Source organism: Eublepharis macularius, chromosome 16 (assembly GCF_028583425.1).
Source record: "Eublepharis macularius isolate TG4126 chromosome 16, MPM_Emac_v1.0, whole genome shotgun sequence".
Taxonomy (NCBI): domain Eukaryota; kingdom Metazoa; phylum Chordata; class Lepidosauria; order Squamata; family Eublepharidae; genus Eublepharis; species Eublepharis macularius.
In genome coordinates, this window is record NC_072805.1 from 31357614 (window position 1) to 31370657 (window position 13044).

Consider the following 13044-nt stretch of genomic DNA (forward strand, 5'->3'; position numbering starts at 1 on the left):
TCATGGCAATAAGGGGACTGTGGCTCTAAGACACCATATCTAGAGAAGGTGTCTTAGGCCAAGAGCAACAGTATAGGAGGAGGGAGGGCTGGAAAACTAGGAAGGTATGCAAGATGGTGGAATATGCATGGTCGGGTGACAGGGCACTGTTGAGGGTAGCTGCAGGCTGCAGAGTGGCACAGAGCCAAAAGGAGCACCTTTATCACTACCCAGGACCAGGATAGATGGAGGGAGGGCAAAATCATAGCCCCCTGCTGCTTTCACTCAGTGTGCCATGCTGCCCTTGTGATCAAGACCCATCAAACACCGCTTCTGAGTCTCAACCAAGTTCCTGGTACACAGCAGTGCCAGGCTGTCAGTCTGTACTATGACGGACAGTGTGGGAGGAGGGCCTCCCCCTCCCCCCGCTCCTAGGCTAGGCCCAAGGTGCCAAAGCAAACAGAGCCACAAGAGTCAGGCTGCCCAAGAGGCTGGGCTGGGGGAGCCAGGCCGACCCTCGCAAGGTCTCCTTGTTGGTTTCGTCCATATCCAAAGCTCTTCCGTTGCCAGCCGGCTGGACCCGCGTACTGCACAGGTCATGGAGGTTTCCTTGGAACTGGAACTTCCGGGACTCTTGCCGAAGTGACTCCCAGATGGCTGCTGCCTCATCAGGGCACCTGGACAGTACCTGGCTGGCGCAGGAGTGGAAGTCGTCCCAGGACCTGCAGAAGAGGGAATCCGTGTAAGCAGGGCACACATTTAGTGCTTGGGCAATGCTTCATTGAAGCACTTTGTTTTCCTTCCCTTCCTAAAAATGGGATTCTGTCTGCATGGGTCTATGGTAGTATTCTCCATCCAATTATGTAGCCATGCTCAGAATTTCCACTCCTCTACTTGCTTCAAGTGTGGCAGCAGCACATGAATACCATGTTTAATGGCAAGATCAGAAACGGAGGATTCTGTCTTACAGTCATCGTGTGGCCAGTTTTATCATGTACAGGACTCTCAAGAGTCTGAATCCATTCCAGAGTCCAGGAAGAGACAGATTATTTGTAACTATAGGTCCCAAGGCCTTTCTCTTCCTGCACTCTGCACTGGTGTGGCCCTTTTCTTCTGCTCGCTGGCAACTGAATCAATTCCAGATCACATCCCCTTCCCTGCACCCCATTTCTCTCTCTCTTATATTCCTTCTCTCTCCTGCTCGATGTCACAAAAAAATCTTACTTTTGTCTCCAGTGTCCTATTTCTCTTGTTAGAGGCTGGAATAGCATCCCGCTCTCTGGTCAAATCCCCTTTCAAGGGTCACCATTTGTTAACCATTATCCATTTTTGGTTCCTTCTCGTGTATCCCCTCCCATGACGCTTCCTACGTGTTCTCCCTTTCCATGGTTGAAGCAAACCATCTTTACAGCAAAGCCTTTCAGTTTCTCTTCGCTCACCCCTCACCACAATCTGACCTTGATCTTTGGGTCTGCTATGCCCACCTTGCAATATTCTTACAAGGAAACACTTTTCTCGTGGTAACTGTATGAAGCTTCTGGTGGCCTTAAACACATATGAACATACATGAAGTTGCTTTACACTGTGTCAGACTGTTGGTCCATCTCTCTACTAATCAGTAGCCCCCTCCAGGGTCTCAGGTATAGCAAGCCCTTTCCCCAACACTTCCTTTAAAATGCAGAAACCAAGGACTGAATCTGGAACCTTCTGCCTGTTTGACCACTGAACCACAGTCTCTAACTACTATGTTTTTCCTTCTACACCACGTACAGAGTACTGCTAGGAAGTGAGACACCATGAATAATAAAATATGTTCTAATAATAATAACATTCGATTTATATACCGCCCTTCAGGACAACTTAATGCCCACTCAGAGCGGTTTACAAAGTGTCATTATTATCCCCACAACAATAATCACCCTGTGAGGTGGGTGGGGCTGAGAGAGCTCCAGAGAACTGTGACTAGCCCAAGGTCACCCAGCTGGCTTCAGGTGGAGGAGTGGGGAATCAAACCCGGCTCTCCAGATCAGAGTCCCATCTAGTTCACTCTCAGCATGGGGATGGGCTGCAGCTCAGTGGCAGAGCATTCGCTTGGCTCGAAGAAGGTTCCACATTCAATCCCTGCCATCTCCATTGATAAGATAGGAGGTGGTGTGAAAGATCTCAGCCTTGAGTTTCTGGAGAACCACTGCAAGTTAGAGTAGACCATTTTTATCAAGGGGCTGACTCAACAGAAGTTGAAGGTTCAACTCAAGTTTACTGGAAGAATATTTAACAAGAGGAAGCATCAGTGGTTGTGACGAGCCCTCAGAGAACGTGACTGTGAAGGTCTACCATCACTTTTCACCTCTGGCGTGATCCTGCATGAATATTCCAATCTATGTTCCATGATTTTTTTAAGAAATAAAGAGCAGTCTATAAATCTGCTAAACATCATGGGTTTTTCAACAAAAAAAAAGGATTAAAAATAGTTCAAACACCAAAAATAATTCAACAAATATTTGCTCAAGGGAGGGGGGAGGGGGAGAATCACACTTAATATAGTTTAAAATATGTTTTTTTTAAAAGTTGTAACAGCTGTGTGTTTGTTTTCCATGAATGGAAGGACACTTTGGATCTACTTTCATGAATCCATATGCTGGCTATATCTGGAGTAATGTGAAAAAGTCAGCTATAAGTATGCATTTTTAGATATGCAAAATTATCTGCCAAAAAACACAGTGGTGGATATTTTTAAAGCCCACATTACGGTTCACCCGTGTCCTGGAAGTGAAGAGTTCTGCCCTTACCTGCAAATAGTCTCCAACTCCTGCAATTCTTGGCTGCTTTCATCCTGCTGCTGTTGAACATTTTGTGCCATACTGTCCCCAAGGCTGATCAGGCAATTGGCAAAGCCCTTGTAGATGGTGTTGCACTTCCGGCCAGCCATGCTGAGGGGCTCCTCTGACAGTGCTGCAAAGGGAACAAAAATGAGGAAATTCAGCTTATTTTGGCTCCAGCCAACCTCTTTTTCCTTGGCCTTGCAAGAAGGAATGAAGAAGTGTTCAGATGGTGTCTAACCATGGCAGTTCTAACCCAAGCATTGTCCTGACAGAGGAAGCCATTTCTGAACAGAGACTCCAGACCCAGAGATGACGCAACCTGAGGACTTCTGAAGCCCCTCCTGATCCAATGGAGTGTAGGAACTTGAGGTCTAACCTTTAATTTTAAGGAAGGAACAAGCAGCTACCAATAAACTCATTGCTGGGTGTCACACAGGGAGTCAATGCCTTCAGGCAAGGCACTCTCCCTCTCAGCCTCCAATTGCTAATATGGGAATAACAAAAACCAACCGCCTGGCTTAGAGGACTGTTGTAAAAGATTAGGACAAGACCGTGTGCATGAAGCACTTTGAACACTGCAAGTACTATGTAAGTAATAAGTGTTAGCATTGGTTTTAAAAAGGCAAGTCTTGATTCAGCTGGCAATTCTTTAATTGGTTGACAGCACTAGTTTGCATCCAGGTCGACCAGGGTTACTAACGTCCAGGTGATTGATGGAGATCTCCCAGAATTAAACTGATCACCAGCCCACGGAGATGGGTTCCCCTGGAGAAAATAGATGTTTTGGAGGGTGGACTCTATAGCATAATACCACACTGAGGTCCCTCCCTGCCCTCTCCAAGCTCCACCCCTGAAATCTCCAGGAATTTCCCAACCTGGAGCTGGCAACACTAACAGGGATGCACTCAACACACTGGCCAGACCAACCAGTAAGCATGATAATTCTGTGAACAGCCCCACTCACAGGGGTGCCCATACTCCATTAAAACTAAGATGGTTCAGTCTTCGCGGATGATATTCGCCTACGCAACACTGACAGGGAAACGCCACAAGGTGTTTCAGCATCAGCAAAAGAGGAAACCAATTAATATTTCAAACGAGCCGTCTGAGTTCCCTCTGATCAAACACCTCCCCAAGCAGCCCAGTTCTTCAGAACAGCGGGAAGAGGAAAATCTGGATGAGATGTGCCAGGCCAGGAATGAAGGAATCCCCTCAGAACCAACAGGGGACCCAGCAAGACATCGATTAGCAAGTCTCCCAGATAACAGTTTGACAAAAGGGAGTAGGATGGGATTTGGCCAACAACAAAGGACTTCCGGAAAAGCCCAACGCTGAGCTCATTACAAAGCCAACCATCACAAGCTATTAGGCAGCCATTAAAACACCAGAGTGAAGCCATTCCCGTAATCCTTCTGTTGGTGCCAGGGATAATATTAGGACTAGACCCATAATCCCAAAACATCAGCTTTTCATCACCTTCAGTACACCTCTGAGCTCACTGTCCCCCCCCCCCCTCCCTGATCAGTGGATAGCATCGCAGGCCTAACAGACGCACCATCTTTCCTCAGTATTTGAAAGTTACATTTTTTTTCTCCCTTCAGCCACCAAGATGGTAGATACAGGGTGTATATGAAAGCACTGTGGTTTTTAGTAATAAAAATGGCAGTTGGTTCAAAGGCAACGTATGTCATGGAATTCTGCCATCTACAAGCACACCAGAGAAATTGGTACTGGGCGGAGAATTCAGCATCTTGCAAATCTCTGTTAAGAAGAGGAGACAGAGTTTTCTAGTCCTCAAGATTCTTCAAACTGGCTTGGAAACGTATAGGCAGTACTTTGGCTTTTCAGGTCTCACAGAGAGCACATTTCCAGTACTCAAAGGCATGAGCTCGGTGACCTGTGTAGCTCTTTTCTAGCAGAAGTTGAATACACATGAATCTGCCTTATACCCATTCTATCCAAGACAGCATTGTCTATATATCTGGCAGCAGTATTTCATATCCCACACAGCAGAACAAACATGGCACCATTTTTGCCCTAAACCAAAACAGAGAATCCAGTGAATGGCCCCAGAGAGTGCAAACAGTACAACAATCTGAACAAAAGCACCTGCCACCTACAAAGCAAACCATGGTGGCATCATACTAGGTAACCTCTGCAGAGTAGATAGACCCTCCGCAGTGCTCATTTTCACAGAACTGCCTGTTTGTTAATGGTTACAAAAATTACAATAAAAAATGTTATGTTCCTAAAAACCCAAATTTTCAAGGTCTGGCAAACTGTGAAACTGGCCATACTGAGTAAGCATTGACATTTGAAGGAAGGAAGACAGTCTAGGCTGTTCGCGTTTATATGCTTCTGGAAATCTACACTTAATTTGAAGATTGGCATTATCATTGTTTCTCTTTTTTAAAAAATCTGCATGTTCAGACACTTAAGCTTTGTGGTTCCTGTAATTTGCAAACAAAAAAAAGGAAAAATAGAAAAAAGAAAAAGGTTTTAGTTTATGGCTGAGATCCAAACAGCTAATTTGGACTGGCCTCAAAAAACAATTAGCATTTCATTTCCACTATTGGAGATCACTTCCTCTTGCAAGAAATGGTGGCTTCCGAGTCTGGACTCAATGGTATTCCATCCCTTCTGAGTTCCCTCCCCAAACTCTTTCCACCTAGGTACCATCTCCAGATCTCCAGGAATTTCCCCCAAGCTGAAGTTGGCAACCCGAGCTACAATTTCCCCCATTCTCAAACCCTGAGACTCATGGGATGGGACTTAGATCCAAGCTACAAGTGACGCCTTACACAGGTTGGACACTTGTCAGCTTACCTCACTTGTACCTTGGCTCTTAGTGAGGTGACACCAAACTGTAATACTTGTAGTAGTATTTTCTGACAGCAACAAGAATTGCTCCATAGAGCATCTGTGAATGTATGCAGTCGCAATCACGTGGCTTTGAAGGAATGGATGATCTCTAGACCCACAAAAATAACATGGAAATTAACCACACATCAAATGTAAAATGTAGCTGAATAGTCAATGCCAGAATATTGCTTTCCATCTCCAGTTTACCTATGCAGTAGTCACTCACTACAAGCAGGCTTGCAATATGTGGCCTAACTGACAGCCTGGAGATTTTAACTTGCTACCCTAACCCCAAGACCGAAAGAGTGGAGTGTGGTTCAGTGACAGAGGATCTGCTTGGCACATAGAAGGTCCCCGGTTCAATCACCAGCATCTTCAACTAAAAGGATAAGGTAGCAGGCAATGTGGGCGGTTGCCAACCATGATAAGACCTGGAAACCCTATGCCAAGTTAAGCCACTTGTGAGTGGGGAGTGTTACACTGTGAGCTGCAAATGGGGCAAAGAACTTTGCAAATTTTACCTGCATTTTATTACCATAATATCTGTGGCTTTTTACAGTTGTCATTATCTAACCTTTTAAAACACCTTCTAGCTTTTATCACTGCAACAATGAGGGCTAGAAGTCTTTTTTTTAAAAACAGCTAAGATTTACAGGGGAAGCCCATTACCCATAGGGTGCACATGCAGTTCATACCCTTGAGCCAAGAAGAAAGGTGAAGTACAAATATTTAAATAAACAGATAACCACTTGTCACTGGCATACACTTTACTGTCACCTTGACAGAGCCTCTGCTTCAACCTTTGCCTGGTTACTCACTAGCCCAGCATGGGATGCCCACTATTCTTGCAGGTGGCAAGCCATATGCCAGCCACAAATCACTGTAGCCTTTCCACAAGATTATCATTAAAATCAATCAAATGAAAGTCACATTTCAACTCAAGGATTCTGCGTCTGCTAACTCAGGATAAAGGGCCTCCTCGGACACCATCCGTAAAAGGAATGCCAAGGAATTAAAATTCATAACCTGGATGCCAACTGAATGTTTTTTGCATGCAGGACTCCCTCTTTCCCTTTAAACCGACCATGTCCCACGCATGTCATACCACAAATACCTTCTGACACAACAAAGCAAATGGAAGCAGGTCTACTTAGAATGCTACTCAGGTCTATTCAATGGAGCTTACTCCCAGGACAGATTGCACAGCCAGTTGCGAAAGTCGCCTCTTCTCTGCCTCAACTAGGTTCATAGCACGGGTGCCTCCCGTGACATTTTTAATAACATTGACTTTTATTGACAAAGGAAAATGTAGGCTTTTGTAGCTATGCAGAGATCTTTATCAGGAAGAACAGAAAAAACAGCTGCCCCTGAAACACAGAGGCCACTCCAGACTGAAGGACAACAATAATGTAATTCGGTTAAAATATACCAGACATACACACCAATTGAACTCTTCCCCCAAAGGAAAAGTGCTTGGTGTGCTTTGGGAAGATTGCTTCCTTTTCAGACTGCAAACTTGGGAATGTTTTGAGTGCATTCTTTTTACAGAGGAACAGTACAAAAGCATTTGAAAGAGGCAAAAACTAAACAGATCGAAATCTAGCTGGTGGCATTTTGCACTTGATTCCAAACACACAATAGAAGAGCCTGAAGCCCTGAGCTCATTTCTCTAGCCACTGGATGCACCTTGAAAGGGGAGGGGAAAGTTAAAAAATGAAAGCACCCCCCCCCCCACACACACACAACCCTCAAATACTACCGGATGGCTTGTGGAAGAGCTTGGAGGCAAAGAATATTCCAACAGAAAACTGCTGATTCAGAAGCAGAGGCAAACATCCACTGGGGATTCTGAATAGAAGGGCAATTTAAAGTGCAAAGTTCCCAATATAGGATGGGAATGAAGAGTTATACCAAATCTAGCCAGTGAAACTTGCCAGGGAAAGTCTGAAACACTTCCCCTGGGGGAGGACAACACCAGAGTCTTTTCTACGCAAATGTTATTGTGCTTTGTGATGGAATCACACCATTTTTCTCTCCCCAGTAACCTACCCAGGAACTCAAACACATCTTTTAGTTCTCTGTGGACAAAGCTTCTTAGAATCACAAAATGCCCTTCCAACCTCTTAATCTCAGCAGGAACTGCTGCGGCAGGGTTTTTTTTTAACATTTTATTGCATTTTTAATATACATAAGAGGAATAAAAACGCCTGCAAACATTCAACAAATCATCCATCCATGATAAAAATCTTCTGGCTTTCCTCAAGTTGCCTCCCACAGATTCTCCTAGGGAAGGTTTGGATCTGTTTGTGCTGCAGAGCAGAGTAACTGTAGTGGAGAGGGTGTGTGTGTTAAGGATCATCTTGATCGTCTGGGAGATCACCAGGCATAGATTCTTTCCTCCTTCCTACAATTCTTCTGTTTTGATTGACTGAATTTGTAAATTGTCATTTGCAAGAATTATCTTTGGGATGGTGAGTTGGGAAGGTTTTGTAAATGGGAAGAGTTACTTTCTTCCAGATGGTAATTGTGTCACTAAATACACAAACAGGTACATGCAAGCAAACAGCTGTGATCAGTTATGGGGGGAAGGGCAGCAAACAACTGCACTGGATGTTTGCTACCCCAACATCCGTGCAAGCCATACACACGAGCAAAAATATTAGCAAAACTAGCCCTCCACCAAATGCACAGATGTCCTTAAGTTAGCAAGTATCCTACATGTCATTCCCCCCCAAAAAAACTTACAGAGCCAAGCAATTAGCATGTCCAGCAATCCTCCAATCCCTATGCATGTGCTACCCACTAGCTGAAAAGCACAAATAATTCTAAACTTAATAGTCTAGCACAGTGCATAGAAAGCCAGCTTGGTGCAGTGGTTAAAGTGCCGTACGATGATCTAGGAGAACCACGCTCATGTCCCTACTGTACCACGTAGCTCACATGGCCCAGCTACTCTCTCTCAACCTGATGTACCTTACAGGATTGTTGTAAGAATAAATTGAGGAAGGGAGACAGATGTACGGCACCTGGAACTCCTTGAAGGAAGGGTGGCATTAAAACACCACATGGGTTGCGTTCAGGTCCTATGCTCAATCTTCAGCATCTCCTGTTAAAAGGACCAGTAGCAGGTGAAATGAAAGATCGACCCTGAAGAGTTGCTGCCGGTCTGAGTAGACAATACTCGCTTTGACCAATGGCCTGGCTCAGTAGGAGGCAGCTTAATGTATATTTACTGGTACAGGGAATGGCTTAATGGCAGACCATCGCCTTTGCATGCAGAGGGTCCCAGAGTTCAATCCCTGACATTGCCGGTCAAAAAGAATCAAGAATAGATTATGAGGAAAAAAATTCTGTTTGTGTACATGTTCATTCCTATGGACAGGGTAGTGGCTGTAAAGCAGCCAAGAAATATCTCCTGAGTTGATGGTCCTTGGGCATCATAAAGCATCCAAGAAGGAAGGAAGAATTGTTGACTTTGGGGCCTGGACCACCCATTGACTTGCAGATAAGAGAAAGACCCTTGTTGTGGACAGGGGCAGGAGGGCTACGTATTGTCCTAAATTATGCATCTATTCCCGAGAAAAACAAACAACAACAAAAGCACAGGTTTATACAGCCAAAGATGGAAGGACACGGTTCACACTGGAGATTGCTTTAGAGGCCTTTTCTTTATTTGCTGGCACCCATTTATTAATTCAAGTTCCTGAGCAACACTTGGGAGAATGCCCATTTTCAAAGAGGCCAGGATATGCTGTCAAGAGAGCTCTCTCTGCTTCCCCAGGTCTGATTATGAGGAACGACGACGGAAGAGTCAGGCAAGCAGACCAAAAACAAGAAAGATATTAGAAGCTCAAAGCTTTATGTTGAACATTAAAGGGGGTCTGAGAGTTTTTCCTACCTGTTCTGGCAAACTCAAGGCATGTCTGTGCCACAGACTAAAATCTGGTTTTAAAAATTAACAGTTCTCCTCCAAAGCCAGGTTATTGCATTCTGCAAGAGGAGAAGGCAGGGGGTCTTTGTCATAGATTTCTCTACAGTCTCACCAACCTACAATTCCTTGGACAAAGCCATGACATTCAAAGCAACAGAAAACATATATGTTTGAGATGCAGATATGCTCAAAGCACAACCACACAAAATAAGACAACTCAGGACTCAAATTTTCCCCTTGCAAATTCATACAGCTTCTCATAGCCTGGAGTGTTTGCTGTCCATATGGCAGTGCTGAGGGGAGAAATGTATTCAATCAAAAAATCCCGCTTATAGCAAATTCCCCATTGCTCCTAGAATACAATATTCCACAATTATATAGATCTTTCAATGTTCAAACCACTTTGCATTCTCAAAATTCTTATGACTGCCCTGTAAGACATGCCAGTAGGATTATCACCCATAGAACTACCTCAAGTCTGTTTGGCAGAGAAAGGCAAGACAGCACCATCAATACGTGTTCAAGGCCACATCCCATTCATTTTTTGTCCCTGCCAAATCTCGGGCTTTTGTTCTCTTCTAAGCATCTCTGTTGCTGTTATAACAAGGTTGGTTGGGGGAAAGAACTGCATAACCATCCCCTTGGGAATAAATGTGTATTGTGAATAAGGGCCATACTCGGATCATACAATCCTCCAAAAGTATTATTCCCAAACTTTATTCTCACCCCTTTGCCTCCTCTCAGTTTATCTGACAGCTGCAAGAAACTGCATCCCTCTTTGCTCTCCCTTCTCCTAAATAATTTCAGCAATTATCTTCATCTAGGTGAATAACTCAGGTAGAGCAAAAGGACTGTTGTATTTAATATGCCACTCTCCAAAAAGAACTCCTCCAAATATACAATCCTATGAAGTGCTCGATACGGCATCACCAAAGCAGCATTCTCCTGCTTGGCAGGCACCATGTTCAGATTTGCACAGTAAATTATGGTGACAATCATGCCAAAGTCTTTCTGGGTCTGGAAAGATCATTTCCATTTCTAAGACAGGCAAGGGAACAATGCTGAACTCCGTGTCTGTACCTGCCAGGTTAACGGATTGGGATCCCGTTACATATGAGGGGCTTGGATGGCACAAAACTCTCAAGACCTCACGCTGATTCGCATGCCTCACGTTTATCGTTGGTAGACTGTAGCATCAGGGGATTATTACATGTATGAATGAACCGTCTAGAGATTAAGCACCAGAAATAGGACTTGTGTGCGTGAGCAAAGCAACATCGCACCCTCTCATTTTAGATTAAGATAGAATCACTGCTGTTTCACTAGTTAGACATTGACTTAAAATTGCCACTGAGAAGAGAGGAGGAAGAAGATAGCCCCTACTTGACCACTTGAGAACGTCCTTCATTATGCAAAACAAGGAAATTTTTTAGCGCTTAGTAGGTTAGAAACAGATCTGGGATCCCCAAGGGTCATCTAGTCCAGCCCCCTGCACAATACTGCAAATTCACAGCAATCTCCCCCCCAACACAGCTGTTCTATGCTCAGAGGAAGGCAAAAACCCTCTAGATTCCTCAGCCAATCTGGTTTGGAAGAAAATTCTTTCCTGACCCGACTGGTGACTGGCATTACCATGGGCATATAAGAAAGGGCCACAAGAGCTGATCACCAGCTTATCTTTTCATGGAAGGGAAAGTGGCTGAGGGACAGACTATCTGCTTGGCATGCAGAAGGTACAGGGTTCGATGCCCAACAGTTGGTTAAAAGGATCAAGCAGTTGTATGAAAGCCCTTTTTCTTACAGATTGTACCACTGTATTGGTCCATGCCAAGACCAAACCAAGACCCAGATTCCTGTCATCTCTTTTTAGGAAGACCAACCAAATGGACAGAAAACATAGGTAGAAAGTTGTCCCACTTAACAGAGCCCTTGGTTAAATGTGACAACATTTTAAAAAGACAGATCTGGTCCCATCCAACCTGATGAAGAGAACTGCTGCTGAGCAGGAAAGCTTGCCCCCATGTCTTGTACCACTTTGGTTGGTCCTTGTTACTATCTACATTTCAGTTTTCTCCCCACAAAACACCTTACACTGTCAAGGCGCCTGAGAAGAAGTTTGTTAAGCCGGTGTCCTCTCCTCCCTCAACCCACTGTCGTTTTGCAACTGCCACCCGCAGCAGAGGTCCTCTCCCTCTGCCACCCGGAGGAAGGAGCTGGAGGCGCGCAGGGGCTCCAGGGGCAAGGAAGCCAGCCAGCAGAGACCTCTGCGCCTTGGCCGGCAAGCAGCCGGAGCCCAGGCACAGCTCCGGCTAGGGTTGCCAATCTCCGGATGTTGCCGGGAAATCTCTCGGAATTACAACTGATCTCCAGACATCACAGATCTGTTCCCCCTGGAGAAAACGGCTGCTTTAGAGGGTGGACTCTATGGCATTAAATCTCCAGCCCAGAGTTGACAACCCGAGCTCGGGAAGAGCCGGCGCCTGGCCAACAGGCGCGATCTTCTCCCCCTCGCCAAAGTCCGTCGGGGAAACTCCGAGGCGCGCTGGAAAGCGTCGCCGGAGCGGCAGGGACAGGCGCGCTTCCTTCCCGAGCAGCCCGGAGCGCAGCCGCGCCTCCCCGGCCAGTGCGCAACAGCCGCGCGTCTCTCTTCTCCACGCACCCCGATCCCATCGGCGAGGACTCGGCTGCGGCAAGTAACCCCCCGACTCCAGCGGCCCTTCTCCCTCCCCGGCCCGCGCCGAGCTGCGGCCACTCACCCAGATGCAGCCGCAGGAGCAAGAGCGCCGCGGCGGCCAGCAGCGCCCCGCAGCCCATGGTGCCTGCCCCGCGCGCCCGGCCCCAGTGCACAGCCGGCCCGCCGGCCCCAGAGCAGCCAAAGAGCTCGGCGCCTCCAGGCCCCGCCCCCTCGCCCCGCCCCCAGTTCCTCGCCCCGCCCCGGGAGGGCCTGATGGGGCAGAGGGGAGCAGCGTTGCCAACCTCCAGGGGGTGTCTGGCGATCTCCCGAGATTGCAGCTGATCCCTGCGCCAGAAAGATCAGTTCCCCCGGAGAACATTTGGCTGTTTGGGGAAGGTGGACTCCAGGGCATTCGCTTCAGGTGGGTAGCCGTGTTGGGCTGCAGTCGGAAGAGCAAGGGTTCAGTAGCACCGTAAAGATCTCCAAGGTATGAGCTTTCGAGAGTCGGCGCTCCCTTAAGGTGCTCTTGGACCTGGATCTTGTGCTATGGCATTACGCACACCCCACATCTCCAAGAATTCCCCCAGGCGCAAAAAGGGGCCTTGGGCCGAGGTGCAGCGGTTCCCTCCCCGCCCTCCCCTGGCCCTCGCGCACTTTACAGGGCTCTCTCTCGCCCCCACAAAAAACTAGCCAGATCCGTGCCCGTGCCCGTGCCCGAGCCCCCGCACGAGCTGAAGTTTTTGGCGCATCAAAAGTCTTAAAATGCCACCTCTGCA

General features: G+C 46.6%; 1 protein-coding gene across 1 annotated transcript; it reads right to left on the bottom strand.

Annotated features, from left to right (window-relative positions):
* Nucleotides 1-415: 415 nt before the first annotated feature.
* Nucleotides 416-12408, bottom strand: NRN1L (neuritin 1 like). The gene is made up of 3 exons (XM_055000203.1): nt 12351-12408; nt 2769-2931; nt 416-701 (listed from the first exon to the last, which is right to left on the bottom strand). Exons 1-3 carry the CDS (start codon nt 12406-12408, stop codon nt 416-418), a joined length of 507 nt encoding a protein of 168 aa, XP_054856178.1.
* Nucleotides 12409-13044: the final 636 nt, after the last annotated feature.

Excerpts from the sequence above, each read along its gene's own strand:
- NRN1L (XM_055000203.1), bottom strand. The coding sequence starts at position 12,408 with ATGGGCTGCGGGGCGCTGCTGGCCGCCGCGGCGCTCTTGCTCCTGCGG. Across the intron at positions 2,932-12,350 it reads GCTCCTGCGGCTGCATCTGG|CACTGTCAGAGGAGCCCCTC; the intron begins GTGAGTGGCCGC and ends TTCCCTTTGCAG. Across the intron at positions 702-2,768 it reads GAGTTGGAGACTATTTGCAG|GTCCTGGGACGACTTCCACT; the intron begins GTAAGGGCAGAA and ends CCTCTTCTGCAG.